Source organism: Diadema antillarum, unplaced genomic scaffold (genome assembly GCF_040938485.1).
Source record: "Diadema antillarum isolate AM-2024a unplaced genomic scaffold, OU_Dant_1.0 seq00000485_RagTag, whole genome shotgun sequence".
Classification (NCBI taxonomy): domain Eukaryota; kingdom Metazoa; phylum Echinodermata; class Echinoidea; order Diadematoida; family Diadematidae; genus Diadema; species Diadema antillarum.
In genome coordinates this window covers 736593-753048 of record NW_027271448.1, presented here as the reverse complement: position 1 = coordinate 753048, position 16456 = coordinate 736593, and the positions used below count along the sequence as shown (strand labels likewise).

Below are 16456 nucleotides of genomic sequence, written 5' to 3'. Positions count from 1 at the left end.
ATTACGTAACAATCATGGATGACTCGCTCCCAGGGCAGGCTACACTCTTTCTAGTCTGGCGAATTATCTCATTTAAGTGCCAAGCGTTAGCGTGTGTTATAATGTTTTCCTAGGCTCAAGGAGTAGGCGCAACCTTATAAAGTTCATTGAGCCCTCTGATTTATCTTGAGAGCCAGGGGAAATCAAAAGAAAGAATAGGTAATATTGACCTTCTAGAGTAAGAAAAGAGATTGTATTCATTGAAAGGTAGTCCTCTTTTTTTCTCAGTGGTCGAAAAGAACAAATTGTTTTGGCTGTTGACACGCTAATTTGACAAGGTCGCATCATATGAGCTCCGGTTGATGCTTTGATCGTATATGACTAGATTCCTTTACTTCACTGCAGTCTGCACCTGCCGGTTGTATCCCCGGTGAAGTAGTGTTAGCGGCCTGATTTCTTCTATTTTTCTTTTTTTTTTGAATATTTCATTCGTTCCAAACCTCTCTATTTTTCTATGTCCATTTCTCTTTTTCCCCCTCAGTCTTTCCCCCAATATGACAACCAAATTGAATGGCTGAGCCGGGTTTGTAGAGTTGGGAGTGCTTTACATGCTCATCGAAGCATGCGGCTTTGGTCCATCCAAGCAGAAGCTTGAAAAGCAGAGAGGCGAGCGGCAGTGGCGGCGCGAGGCCCTAGCTCTCCGTACGTGCATGTGAAGCGAATAATACCATTGAGATGAATTAGCGCGGAAAGCTATGCAGTCGTCGGCACGTCGCCCCGAAAGCTTCCGTCTGACGGGCAAATTGCACGCGTTGAGCTCACACGCAGCTAACTACCTCTTTCCAGTATCCAATGAACTAAATATTATGTGTCCTTGCCTGCAGTTAGCTCCGTATATCTCATTTAAATCTTAGCTAAGATATAATTCGTCCTCACGGAAACAGACGAATCGTGCGCCAGAAACGCTTCTGAAACTACCCTCGGATTTCAGCTCCCATTACATTCCTTGTTGCTTGCGTGTTCGCCGGCTCGCACGCCCGACTTGTACTCAGGGTTTTTACGTGTCTGCATATCGGGTTTCACTCAACGTGCTTCTTCATTGGTAGATAGTTTTCGTCCGGATCAAGTCGAACCAGGACCGTGCTCTGCGCCTTCCAAGATGCTGGAGAAACTGATGACCAGCAGCGCCCTGGCGCTTCTCTCTTCCTCCCTCACCTCGGCCCTGCTTCTCTCGTCGACTCTGATGCTCCTGGCCGCTTACATGCTTCGAAACCAGCGACACACGTCGATACAAAACGACGGCAAAGCCGTAGGGGAAATAGGACGGGCGACGGTGCTATCCGGCGGCTTGCGTCGGCTACGAAGACGACTACCACCCGGGCCTCGGGCCTGGCCGCTGCTGGGCAATATACCAACCCTGGTCAAGATGGGGAAGGAGTTCGGGGCAGGGGCGTTAACGGAACTAGCCCAGAGGTACGGGGGCGTGTACATGGTACGCCTAGGATGGCCTGGACAGAGGTTGGTCGTTATTAGTGATGTGGAGATTCTCAGGGAAGCCTTTGTCAAACAGTCACACGTGTTCTCAGATCGAAAGGCGGACGGACTCACAGCTGTTTCATTTCCCGTTGAAGGTAAGAGCAGCAATTATCGACTCTTTACTCTAAAGTACTTCGACCTATGTGTATCATAATTACTATCCCTGTCTGTGGCCCTTCAGTGATATACGACGCGACTTTCATATTATCAGCACAATACTTTCCAACAGAATTCAACTATCTATCAATCGATTAATCCATCTGAATGTACACGTGTATATATACAGATAATAAAGAAACTACACATGCAAGCTGCCTACCGTGACTTATAACAGTGATGCATAATAGTACATACACACACATACGAATATGAATTTCATTTACCTTTTGTCATTTCACGGCTATAGGATAGAATAGAGTTGGTGGCTAGAATTAAACAAACAGTATGCTGTTGTTTACATTCTATATCTTACTTACTGTCCTATATGCTCCCCTGCAGGAGAAGGTATCGAATGTTTTATAAAATCCAGCTATGTCGAACTGCCGGAATGTTTCTTGATTAAGTAACTTTTATCCATACCAAGAGCACTCGAAATTGACCATGACCTATTAATTTCTGAAATTTGAAAGGGAGACAATGAGTTTACAGACATTCGATTCAAAATACGTGCACGTTGTTGGAAAATGTTCTGCCGACACCGTGTCGTGTGTCATCATGTATGGGGAACGAAGCTGCTAACTGCATACACTCACCGTACTGCTTGCCTTGAATGACAGATCGTTTGAAACATGGGCTTATGTCTATCCATGTCGTGGTTCCAATTGTACATATTTTCATACGTCAGAACCTTTTTACCTGAAAGTGAATGCAAGACGCATTAGACACTGAGATAAGAAACACGAATGCGTCGGGAGAAAAAAAAAACAGCAACTCGTGTATTCAAGTGAGAAAGCAAGCGTCATGTCCACCGTAAATTTTGTTTACATCGAGGAGAAATCACAGGCAGATGATCACTTGTGACGTCAAAGGACGTCATAAAGATTATATCTCGTCCAAAGAGAAAAGAAATGAAAAAAGGAAGGAAGAAAGAAAGATGTGCAGGTTAATTAGAGATGAACTGATCGATTTCACTTAGATGTCATTCGTTGTAAGCGTTAACAATGTGGTATATTTTTCATTCGGAGTATATACCTATACAGCCGCCTTACTTATTATCGTCATCTTTTTGATTTAAGTCTTCCTCTCTGATTAAAACCTTACAATGCAATGACAAATTATGAATCTATATTGGCATGTCTGTGCAATCATCTCCGGTTTTGAGACAATCGTTATATACTGTGGTCACCGTAAACTGCGAGTCTTGTCTGAGGCAACCGGCTCGAGGTTCATGTCATTTAGTTAACTTGAAACGTGAGGACACGGCGACGAATCATACGTTGCCAATTTGGTAAAGGTGGGTATGTTCCAACGAATACTTAAATTTGCGAGCGTTCGGATATGAAAAAAAAAAATGAGAACGAAAGAGAGAGGGACACAGCGACGAAGCATACGTTGCCAATTTGGTAAAGGTGGGTATGTTCTAACGAACATGTTCTAACGAACACATTTGCGAGCGTTGGGATATGGAAAAAAAAAGTGAGAACGAAAGGGAGATTGGAAGGGGGAGGGAAAGGAGAAAGGATGTTGGTGGGATCGAGAAATCCATGACGTAAACAATCAAATGCCTTGTATTGCTCCTTAGCAGGCCTATAATGCGCAACCATCGAAAGTTAAAGTTATACAAGAGGACGTGTCTCGTATACTTTTACACAAAGCGGTTTTTTTTTCCTGCCAGTATAATCAGTTTTCCTTCACTACATGGATATAATTTAATGTACTATAATCATACTCTTGGTAATTGCTAGATGTTTAAGAGAAAAAAGAAGAAGATGTGTATGTTTGTGTGGGTGCGTGCATGCACGTGTGTTCTCGCTCATTGAAATTCGTGTCGTCCCGAACGAGAACAAGGGCAAGTTGAGACGGACATGCTGGAGATAATTTACACGACCCGTCTTTTTTTTCTTCAATTCGGACACGAGATTCGTGGGAGGCCTCAGTCTTGCATAATAATATTCTTACGTATATGGTTAAACCTTAAAGATGATTAGATTTGTAGGTGTATGGAGAAAGAGGGCATTTTATTCACCTTCTTCTCTGGGTCACTTAATATCATAAAGCAAATTTTTCGAATTGACAGCAAGGAAATAACTTTCCAGGCTCATCAAAACCCCAGGTTCTGGAATTTACTGTATAGGTTATGAAACTTGACAGTAGAAATCCATTATCTCAGAATGAGAATGAAAACGAACATTTACACACACACACACACACGCACATACACACACGCATATATATATATATATATATATATATATATATATATATACATATATATTACATACAATACATTATAACGTGATTTTGGTCTTATGTTGCTTCCAGAATCAGGGATTCTCCTGCAAATATCTAACATCTCAAACAAAATTTTGCGTATCTTGCCGCCGAATCTTGACACTATAACTGATGGTCTCATTACATCGTCCCTATAGCTTTCAATGCATATTTATACCGAATCGTAGTTTTTTGGAAATATAAAACACCACATCAAATCCCATGTAAGCCAGTGAGTGGGTGGTAGCAGTTGATTTCGTATGGCAATGGGCTTTAATCCACGTGATAGCCGTGGGACTTTTCTTCTCATTATTATTTTCATGTCGTATTATTTCCGAATGATCACGAATAAAAGTACTATATAAGTACTACGCCAAAGTATTATCCCAACACTGAAACCAGAGAGGTTATTTTGGGTACCATCCCCGTATACAGTTATAATTCTCGTCTGCAGACACATCAAATACCTCGAAGATTCTTCTATTGTATCTACCAATACAGTATTTGGTCCTCTTTGTATAATGTTTGCTTTTCTTTTCTGAAGAATATTCGTATTGAAAACAGCAGCAGCATCAAGAACGGTAACAGCATTAACGAACATACTTTATTACAAATCACATCATGCCTGAGTGCATTTGCAATGATTACCTCGTGAAAGAAAAGAAAACAAATGACACGGAACAAAAGAATGATTTCTGAATAGTTCTTCCTTTGAAGTGGATTTCAAACGACAAACAAAGAAGTCACAGTCTTAAACAAGCTGAACTGGGCCTGGATTATTATTAGATGCACAAACTTTTAATCATTGTCTTTTAGTTTTAGGCATCGCTCGTTGTTATTATTACGTTTCGCTATATGAGCTACACTGTGTACTCACATCAAGAGTCCTCTAATTAAAATTTGTTCTCCGTTTATCACTTCGTTACGGCAAACATAATCTCCCTTTTCGTCCGAGGATCATGTGACGAAATTGTCACGTTATCCGTTTCATATATCAAGCACATTCTAAGTAATATCAGCGAATGCCTTGCGTCAACAGATATTGTGGGAGATTATTTTTGAAACATTATAAAAGCGCATCATGCTGATCAAAATAGGAGAACAAGTTACCGTTACTTCTCAAAATTCCCGCGTCTCTTCGAGTTATACGGCATCAGTAAATGTTTGAATTGACTGCTAAAATCTCAGCAAAGGTTGTCACGTTTATTGTCATCCGCTAACTATCCCCAACAGAGGGACAAGGCTGTTAAGACTATTGTGCCGCAGTGAGTGTGTGCCTTGCCGTTGGGCACGTCGACCGTCTTTCGGTTGGTGTGTAGAGCGACTGACGCGTAGCGAAGCGTATATCGATGTTTACTATCCACGCTGACAATAGGGGCGGGAAGCGGGGTGGATGGGGAGGCAGACCCGCCACGAGCAAGGTGAGGAGGCATACATACGATGACCATGGAACTATACAGCGGCCAGAAATGACATATTGATTATATTATTACTATTCTATTGGAGTTTTAAGGAGCTATACGCGCTTTTCATCTCACAATCACTGAAAACCATTAACGATCTTGTGATACAAAATTAGCTCATGTATCTTACATCATCACTAATACCACCACAACTACTACGCGTTGTACTGCTGTTACTATTACCTACTATGCACCTGCTAATACTACATCGAACCATGGAGCTACAACACGTGTTCCATCTTCGAACTATGAGTGTGTCTATATCTACCTGAGACCACTCGTGCTTTTATTACTGTTTGTTTTTGCGCTGATGGGAATAAGTATCTGTCTTAATTTCCGAGGAGTGATCTCGTTAACAAACGAACACGCCGAAAACAATAAAATGACAATGATTATTATATCTCTCTAGAACGGGAAACCCATGGATTCCTCCGAAGCGTCTTCAACGAAAGCAGATCTTTATTTTGTGTCTTGTCCATCTCTATAGAACAAGTGAAAAACACTCAGAAAACAACTGATTAAAAATCTCGTGGGCAGAAGTCCAAGCTGTTTAATTCTCTCTTCTTTAGGGATGATACGAATAGACTGTTGTATATTCCATGAAAGCCTTGTCTTTTTTTTTTCCTTGTGTCACTTATTTGGCTTGTCCGCCTTTCTTAGCGGAGGCTCGTAGTAAAACCTACTTTGAGAGCAGGTTAAACGGTAGCCAGATATGATTTGTGCAGAGGGGAACGCCAGACCAGCTCTGCTAAATATTTGATTACGTAATGTACGGTTGAGACATAATTGACCTAAAGGTATACAGACATGAGTGCCTCAACTAAAGAAGAATGGCCGTCCGCCCTAAGTATGGGCTTAAAACCTAGTGCTTTTGAAGAAATCGATAGGGGAAAGTATTTAGTAATTGTGTTTGCGTGGGGGAGGATATTAGCGTAAAAGGGGGAGGAAGAGGAAGAGACATAGCTAGAGAGAGCGCGCTATGTGTGTTAAGTGTGTGTGTACAGGTGAGTGCTTAGATGTAGTGGTGCTGTGTGTATGTGTGTGTGTGTGTGTGTGCGTGTGCGATAAAGAGAGAAAAAGATTCGAGGAGAAAAAAAAACAGAGGGAGAGAGACAGAGAGGGAGAGATCGGTACAGATGTGTATTGTTTTCCGTCTTATTTTTCGAGCGCACCCTGGAGACTTTAAAGGGATGGTGTAGTTTTGGTTGAGACCTGGCTTTAGGTTTTTAACTTTTTTGGTGAGATAATAAGAAACCTCTTATGAAATATGAAATATGAAAGATCATTTGATTCCCAGAGGAATTCAACGTTTATTTGATGAAAATTGGTTTTGAAATAGCGATAGTAATAAGAAGTGGGACCCACTTTTATTAGGATCGCGTTGTTTTACTCTGTCTTGGGTATCTCAGCCGTTTCAAAACCAATTTTCAACAAATAAACGTTGAATTCCTCTTAAAATGGTATGCTCTATAGCATTTCATTAGTGTTTTTTTTTTCAGTATATCTTGCAAAAGTTCAAGGCTCAATCTTCATCTCCACCAATACCATACCATCCCTGTAATATCATAACGTGTATACAATTTGGACTGAAGTGTACCTTTAAAGGTTTTCTGTATTTGTTTGTTTGTTGTTGCTGTTGTTGTTGTTTGTCGGAAGAGGCTGATACTGTGGAAAAGTTGTCGTTGGTGTTTATCGGAAGAGGCTGATACTGTGGAAGAGGATCTAAAGGCGATTTTCTGATTTCTAAAGTGAATGCTTCGTCTGTACATAATTGCGGCAGGGAAAGCAGCATCGACTGACGTCCACCATCCGCTTTTAACGGAAGGACCTGTCGCTCTCTCAGCCAGTTGGGGGGGGGGGGGGTTCAGTTTCCTGTGCGTTGTAACACTATACATGTCATCCCCTCCATAAACACAAACAAACAAACAAACAAATAGATAAAGAACGAAACAGGTAGTCAGACAAATAAACAACAACAAACAACAGAACCAAACAAAAATAAAGTATCAATCATCCTGTTACGAAAGCTATGTACCAGTAGATATTCTGCATGGCCATGGAACCTTTTTTATGTAGGATAAAGCATGGAGATAAATCGATCATTTTGTTGGGCCCCGTTTCATAAAACTTGTTATCAGTGACAAGTTGTCATAGTTGTTATAAGCTACTGAAATCCTTGCATCTGATTGGCTAAGAGCAAATTTGTCACAGAAATGTGGCAGTTGTCACTGATAACAAGTTTTATGAAACGGGACCCAGATATGAACGTTTTGTATCTTATAAGGACAAAACAAAGTAAGGGGATGGAAGTCGACGTTACATCAATAGTGATAAAGTCATTCATATTATATGTGTGTGTGTGTTTGTTTGTTGCGTTTGTGGGTTTTTTTTCTTGGATTTCATGGTACACGGTGTCTCAGCATACGTCCTCGTCCATTGCATGTTTGCTCACTTAGCAGTAATTAACAGTGATTGGCTGGTTTTGAATGGTAAGCACGTAGACAGCATGGATGGCCATGACAGCGCTTTGTATGGTCGTTCCGCGTGAATCAGTGTTCATTTTGTGAAGATCGCGTATTCATGGCTTTACCCCTCCCTTTACCATGTGAATCGGGAGCGAAAATAATTGAGAGTGAGTGAAAGGAACGAGAGAGATATAGCGGTGAGATTGGAAGGGTAGGGGTGGTGGTGGATTGACGCAAACAGTCCTTGATTATCAATCCAATCCAAATTGAGCTTGTTTGAATTCGAGTCAATGAGCGCGTCCAATGAATCCCACTTTTCATTGAACCGACGGAGGTCCGGAGATTAAACTGATAGGAATTGTATAGTGATTGGGGTGTGCGCTCAAATTTGGGTGAATGAAAGGCCATGGGTACGACCTCGGAGGACGTAATTGGCCAAAGATGACCAAACAACGAGGACAGTGGACATATTAACCACATCCTCTTCTGGCCAGCATAAAGGGAAAGAACAGGACGAAATATGGCTGCTGTCTATACTGACAACACAACTATGAGATACAGCTCAGCTCGAGGCTCCAACCTGCATATAAACTGCCTTACCAAGCTAAAACAGACTCTAGAATCAGAAGGAATCATGATTTACTCCCACCCTTCAAGTAATATCGGTCAAAAGGGAGTTCAGGAGAGGGAAAGGGAAAAGGGGAAAGCACAGGCAGAGCGCCATTCAAAATCAATTCAGTTCAGTTCAATTCAATTCGTTTCATTTCATTTCAATTCAGTTCAATTCAATTCAACTGAGCTCAATTCAATTTAACTCAGTTCAATTTCGTTTAATCCAGTTGAATTCCATGTTCAGTTCAATTCGATTCAATTCATTTCAATCTAATTAAATTGTTCTCTGTTTATTCTCAGTGCAAAACAAAATGTTATATAATTACAATTGAATAATTAATCTGATATTCTATAATGCATTTGACAGTTCAGTTCAATTCAATTTAAATCGTTTCATTTCACTCCAGTTCAATTGAATTCATTCCAATTCAACTCGATTCAATTTTTTTTCAATTTACTTCAATTCACTTCAATTCAGTTCAATTCAGCTCAACTCAGTTGATTTTAGTTTGATTTACCGCAATTCAGTTCAGTTCCGTTCCGTTCAATTCAATTCCGTTCAGCTCAGTTCAATAATATTTAATTCAATCCAGTTTATTCTTTATTCCAAGGCAACAAAACGTTATCTGTAATACATTATGCATTTGACATATTATACTTTGCAAGCAATCCATAAGAAGTACAATGCATACATGTATTTTGAAAGTGAATATAGCGATGGAGAAGAGCGATCTACTAAAGAAGGGACCTTGTAAGACATGGATCAATCGAAAAAAAAAATAATATGTCGATAACAATCCAAAATTTATGAATGCATAGTAAGAGCATCTAATGCCTGATATAATGATTATGATGCAGTTAATCATAGCATAGAAGGTATTTGTATTATAATACAGGGCAAGTACAAACTCAAAATGAAATATCAATATATGTTACGGCACAGACACTATTCATTATAAGAAGTGTATATACCATTAAAATTTTGAGACAAAAATGATACAAACATAGCGCACAATTGCACACCCAAAAATAAAATAAAAAAGGGAAAACAGCACAAATAGACAGAAGTCATTGGCTATATAATAATTCCTTCAAGTGCGTTCTCGCTGTCATTTTGAGATTCAACGGGTTAAACTGCAAGAGTTAAGAAAGATATTGAGTATCCTTTTTAACTGTTGGTGTTCCAAATTCACTCTTGTTCAGCCAAATAAACGTATGACGAATAAAAAATGCATGATTTTTGGATATATTAAACTTTTTTTATCATTCAGAAGAGAGCTGCGTATACTGATGTGAGTGGGTGGACTGACATGCACGTTGGTGGCTAGTATACAGTGAGCTCGCGCGTGTGTGTCTGCGTGTGTTTTGTCTGAGTGTGTGCAAAGGTCTACGCTTGTGGGAATTATTGGTTTAACAAGCTCATATCTCATACCCTATACCAAAAGTTCAAAGTATTTTTCTATCGGCTATGCTGCTCAACGGATTTCCGTCTCCCAAGATAATGGATATTTTCGGCGCGATAATTCAGACAATCATGGGCAGAGTGTCTCGTATATTTACTCAAAGGGGGCTCAGAAAATTTCGCTTTCAACAATTTGACTAGCATTCTCTTCTCTTATGTTTTGTCGATCGTACATCAAAGATAAAACCTAGATAACCTGATCCTTACATGATATGCCGAAAATGTAACTCAAAAGGATGCATCTAGAAATACGACAGTCTGTCGATTTGTAAACACTCTATTTGGGTAAATACAGGTGTTGGATCTACAGATACGTCGTTTTGCCAATTCAAAAGAAAGAACATTGCTAGAAAGGCAGAGAATGGACCCCCGAAATATCACAAAAAACAACAAAATCTCAATTAATCATGACAATATAAGCTAAATGACATTTCGGTCTTATATACCATATACTAGTACAAATACTGATTTCCCCCTACAATAACGCCATTTTACTACGTTTAATTACGTAGTGGAGTCTCTGTATTAAAGCTATCCCATTGGTTTGTGCACTAAATGAAATACCAAATATGTTTTTCGTATAATCATGATGTACGAACTGCACAAACCATTACAACTATCATTTTATGCAAAGGATATACCATTTTCTATCTCAACTATCATTTAAGTTGTAATTGATGTAGATTTGTGGGCAGCACGCACAGTATGACACGTGTGAAGCTGTGATGTTATCACTTCAAACCCTCATAATGTGCAATTTTATGTGTGGTTGCAAATAATGTAACCATGCACTTCATTAAAACATTTACTATGAAATTTCTAGAAATTTTGTAATTTTCTTACCGTAAGTCTGTGGAAACTCAGACAAGCTGGTGAGGGCGTGTTGCATAAGAAAGCCACGACTAATCGGGTCTAGCTGTGGGTCTTAGAAATGGATGAAGCATTGTTATTTTTTTTTGTAGCTAGCAAAATTGATGCCGAAATCATTTCCACACGTTTCTGATACGAAATAGCATCTTTTATTGATGTATAATCATTTTAAAAAGTGGTAAATGTTCACATCGCTTGGCTTGAGATGTAAAATATGCACTGTCTTCAGTTTACGGAGAAAGTGATAAAATAATTTGTAATTGTAATGTGATGTTTGCTTTACTGTTTTTTTTTTTATTTGGAACTATGATATTACCCTGTGTTAGTGACTGACTTTGTTAGAAGTTGGTATCCTTGCTAACTATTGACACTCACAACAGTGTCAAGCTGGGCATATTATTGTAGGCCTATATTTGACATCATCATCTCATTTCAGTCATGATTGATTAATACATTTAGAGGACATCCGATACAATGGAGAAGATTAAGGAGAGAATCTACAATTTAAATGAGCCTGACGTCGAGGCAAGATCATTTACAGTCAAGATAGTAAACTGATCAACACCAAGAAGCGATGTGCATTATAGTGTAGAAAAAAAAAACAGAGCATACTAGATTATTCATGAACGTACAATGTATTATATTTAGTTTTCAGTCGTTCCTGTTTATTCAAATCAAAGTAGAGCGTCTATATGAAGGGATTCTACATCTGAGGAATGTTATATTTTTCGAATTACAACGGACATTTCCACTAGACGATGAAAACACTAAATGTTTATGCTGCAATGTAATTCATGACTTTTCTTTTCGTTCACTAATAGCCATGGATAATTCTACAGATAGACAGAAATATACACCACGGATTTGCGCTGTCCACTACCAACCATTTACCATATCAGACAAACATTCATATACTGCGCTTGAATAAAGCACTGTTAAAACGTTTAGCAATCTTGTGACTGGTGTGTTTGGTCAGGAATATTCTGCCTCGTTTCTATAGATACAACTTAAAGTTGACGTCAAAGGACAGAAAACTGTGTTTCTATGACGACAAAATACTAAGAGCGAAAAGCCTGCAAAACATCTAGAATACCTAATGCGTCATCGGAATAATATCCATTTAATTTATATCGTTGTGATTGGCAGCTAAAGGACGCAATTTCTTTAGGACTACATGTACGGCATCATTTCCATAACGATAACAAATTTATCTTCTTGTAGACCCTCCCTCCTACTTTGGGTTAATCCGTAAAGCACTGATCCGAGGCAGGTCGTGTGCGCCACCGAAAAAAAAAGAAGAAATGGCACCTCGCTTACAACAGCTTTTGCCGTCGCTGGAGGCGACAATCATGTACAGATGCAGTCAAAGCATCACATACAGTGTGACACAAGGATCCTGGTACTTTGGACGAACCAAGCACCAGATTTGGTCGGCTCTGCTTTTCATTTCCAAGTATATTACGAGCTTTCCGCTCCCTCACTTTTCCTGTAGCCCTTCCTTCTTTTGGTAATGTGTGTTTTACAAAACAGGCAGTGTTACATTAGATCTGTGTTGCCTATCATTTTAAATCACCATTAAAAAGCAGCTGTACCTTCTTTTTTTTTTGTTAAACGGCCTGCGGAAATGTCAGTTCAGGTGTCTCACCATCTTTTTGCCCTCGCCCCACCCACCCCTCTCCCCCTTCCCTTAGCTCTATCATTTTCTCTCCAAACGAGCCATCTCTTTGCACAATGGTGCATAATACAAACTGACGGCAGGTATACAGGTTGATAGCCCTCCATTTTTTTTTCTCTCTCAAGAAAGCACCGTCTGTAAATACATTACCGAGCTGAAAACTAGCTATCGATGTTCGGAAAAGTAACCCTATTATGCGTGAATTTATGAACTCGGGACGACCGATGTCAAGCCTCGAAAATTAAAGAAGCAGAGTAAGGGGTCATTTAGGGATTGGATTAAAGAGCGGCGGAATGGGGATGGCATGATGCGACTATAGTCCGGAACAGAGATGGAGCATTACGGGGTAAGAGAAGAGGAGAGAGGGAGTGGGCAAATGATGGGGTGGGGGTGGAGGGGCGGGGTGGAAGAGAAAGGGAGAGCAACTAGAGAGGGGGGAGAAATCGCGTATCGAAAACGTGGAATATCAACAGAATTTGTCACAGCTTACATTATTCAGGGCGCTGTATGCTTGTTATTTTTGTTTTTTTTTTATAGAAATAAAATGCTGTCTACACTACACGTTTGTCTTGAAATCATTATTATACACAATACGTCTCATACAACAAGTAGAATGGAGAAAAAACATACATAAGATCGAACTCAACATTGCCACTTAGAATGTCGACATCTGCTATAATTTACTCAAAGTGGCTTCGCGAAAAAAAAAACAATAAACAAGTCCAACATTAATTTGAAAACAAAACTTCCGCAAGGTTTTGGTGTCAATTGAACACAAACTGAAAGTCTCTTTGATCGCCTCGCGTTTGACATGGACAATTTCTCTTTGCCTCCAGATAATCAAAATAAACCTCAAACGTTAGTGATCATGCAAAAAAAAAAAAGAAATCCCCCCGCGCGCGTACACACACACACACACGCACACACACACAAATGCGGTATGAACATTGTGGATTTAGACAGTAATTGTTGGTCTCCATCAATATAACATCAGAACATAAGAATGTGAGAGGATTTCTGCGACATCAAGTTTTCTCATTCTCAAATGGTTCGAATGAATTAAGGAAAAAGATAATTGCATTCTTCTTTTTTTTTCTCCCATCACGGATTTTTTCCTCTCCTCCCCCCCTTTTTTTTTTATTCACGAGAAGTCTGGTCTTGACCGCAAATGATTTCCAATCCATTGGATGCTTGCGTGTTCTTGGCCATGCTCGTATTGTAAGCTGACGTGATGAAGGATCGACCGTGGTGCATTCTCGGTCTTTGTGACAGAAAAAGAACCAAATATTCCGCGTGTCTGATTCGATATTTCATTTCATCTCAAAACAGCGTTTGTGGCAACCAACACACTTAAACCTACTATGTCAAAAATATATGCGGAGATTATGCGTACAGAATGAGTGCATGGTGAGTGGGATGGTTGATGGGAGATTATATCACGTGGTCTTTAACTCAATGCTGATTGGTTGGTTACATCTGCACATTAAAGAAACTATGCAACGCAAACGCATGTTGACTTGTGTATATAGATTCATGATACCCTCACCACCACTTACGTGGCCGAATGAATATCTGAAATTACGTGCTATATATTGTACAATAATTTTTCAACTATTTTCTTTAGATTCTTGGATATGCGTCCACAAAGATCCCCTCCAAACCAAGATTCTGTCATCGACATCATCTGTCCATCATTGCTAAAGTATACTAACATGATTAACAAAAGACATTGAGGTATGCTCGGTCTAGGGAATTTGCATTCCAATGTATTTTGTTTATCATATTAGTAATGTAGTATCTAATGGTTGTCAGATAATGTCACAGGCCGAATCTTTGTTTGGACGTGTTTGTGTTTGTGTTTGTGTTTGTTTTTCTTGTGAGCGTATCCAAGTAGTCTGAAGAAAGATAGGAAAATTATTTCAAAATACACGACACATATTTATATTCTTTTGGCCACGTAAGTCATGACCGGGGTTTGTAAAGCATTACAAGTCAGCATGCATTTGCATTGCACTGTCCCTTTAATTGGTGTCCTTAGTAACTGATATGTGTAACTGGTAGCTAAAAAAAACAAAAACAAAACAAACTAATATACACCCCAGCATTTTCAAGTCGGCCGCATGTCGCTTGTACTGAATATAATTATAAATATTATACATATATATACACTGTTGGTGATGCTAGATTACTCGTTTGCATTTGACACTATTGACCACAACATCATGCTCCGTCGTCTGTCATCGACTTACGGAATTGTTGGTACGGCGTTTGATTGGTTTCAGTCTTATTTTAGCAACCGAACACAAAGTGCGTCAATCAATGGTACTGCATCTGCCCCTTATGTTCTCAGACAAGGGGTTCCTCGGGGTTCTGTCTTAGGACCACTGTGTTTCATCATGTACACAGCTCCCTAATTAGAGGATGTAATTGACAAGTGTGGCATAAGTAAATGCTGATGATACTCAGATTTATCTTTCATTGCCAAAAAGCACTAATTCTGATGTAGCAGTTGGTCAGATTGAATCATGCTTAGGTAAAATTCAAGATTGGTCTCTGCAAAATGGTCTGAAATTAAATCTTGAGAAAACTGAAGTTGTGCATGTAAGATCTCGTAACAAGTCCTCAACAACTTGGTCCGTCAATGTTTGCGATATTCCTGTGCTGCCAATTTCTAAGGCACGTGACCTTGGTGTCATTATCCAAGATGAACTTAGTATGAAAACTCACATCAATAACATATGCATATCTGCAGCCATAGGTTTACACAGGATTGGAAAATTAAGACATGTTCTCGATAAAGCAAGTACAGAAAAACTGGTTCATGCGTTTATTTTTAGTCATTTGGATAATGATAATGGTTTGCTCATTGGAGTTCAAGACTCTCAGCTGAAAGGACTCCAACGGATACAAAATTCAGCCGCAAGGCTTGTAACACGCAAAAGGAAATTTGATCATGATTATAACTCCCATTTTTCGTAGTCTTCATTGGTTGCCCATGAGAGCTCGTATTAGGTTTAAGATTTTGACCCTTATATTCAAATGTTTTCATGGAAATGCCCCTGCATATCTCAGTGAACTCATCAAGCCATATCATCCTGGTCGTAATCTGCGCTCAAAAAAAAAAAAAAATCTCCTCTCTGAAATAAGTGTCAAATCTAAGACATTTGGTGATAGGGCTTTTGGAAAAATGGCACCCTCATTATGGAATAATCTCCCTCTCAGTATTAGATGCATTACAGATTTCGATAAATTCAAATCTGTGTTAAAAACTCACCTTTTTGATAATTGTTGATTACATGTTTGAATAGAGAAATATGTGATAGATTTTGTTTTCATTAATTTTGTACACGCATAGAGACTATCTTATGGTATTCTGCATTCTAAGAACCGAATTTATGTACACACATTATATATTTTTTTCATATTTGCTGAAAATAAATGTCACTAAACCTGAAACTAATAAGGCACGGTCTGTTGATAGGCCACTCCATTATATTGTCATAGCCCTTGTCTTTTGGGTAAACCATGAGGTAATGAATTGGAATTAAGGTTTGTTTATATTTATCAAATCTATTTTGCTTTTAGTTTTCATACTCTCCCTTCCTTGATTCGATTTTGATGATGAAGAATAAAAAAAAAAGTTTGTATGAACTCTATGAAAAAAAAAATGAGAGACGGCGAGAAACTATTGATATTAATATACTTGTCACATTAATTTCATTCTTGCAGAAGTTTGATACAGGAAGATACATGTCACTATTGAGCTCTCTCATTCATTGCAAGCAACTTGAGACGTCACGTTCGATAACAGACATAATATTCACACTAAATGTTATGATATCTGGAATCCTCGCATCAGCTAACCTGCAGATTGTTTGGTAATATTAATACAACTGTATTTATAGTCGGAATGTGGTAGAAAGAAAACAAGGACTCACCTAGTCCACTATACTCCTATACTGGA

At 39.1% G+C, this 16456-nt stretch overlaps 1 protein-coding gene across 1 annotated transcript in view; it reads left to right on the top strand.

Moving 5' to 3' along the window:
* The first annotated feature begins 1117 nt into the window (after nt 1-1117).
* LOC139733640 (cytochrome P450 2U1-like) overlaps nt 1118-16456 on the top strand; it is a 39685-nt gene continuing 24346 nt past the window's right edge. The window contains exon 1 of the mRNA XM_071644454.1: nt 1118-1610. Within this exon, the coding sequence (XP_071500555.1) occupies nt 1139-1610 (472 nt within the window). The 5' untranslated portion in view covers nt 1118-1138. The remainder of the gene's footprint in view (nt 1611-16456) is intronic.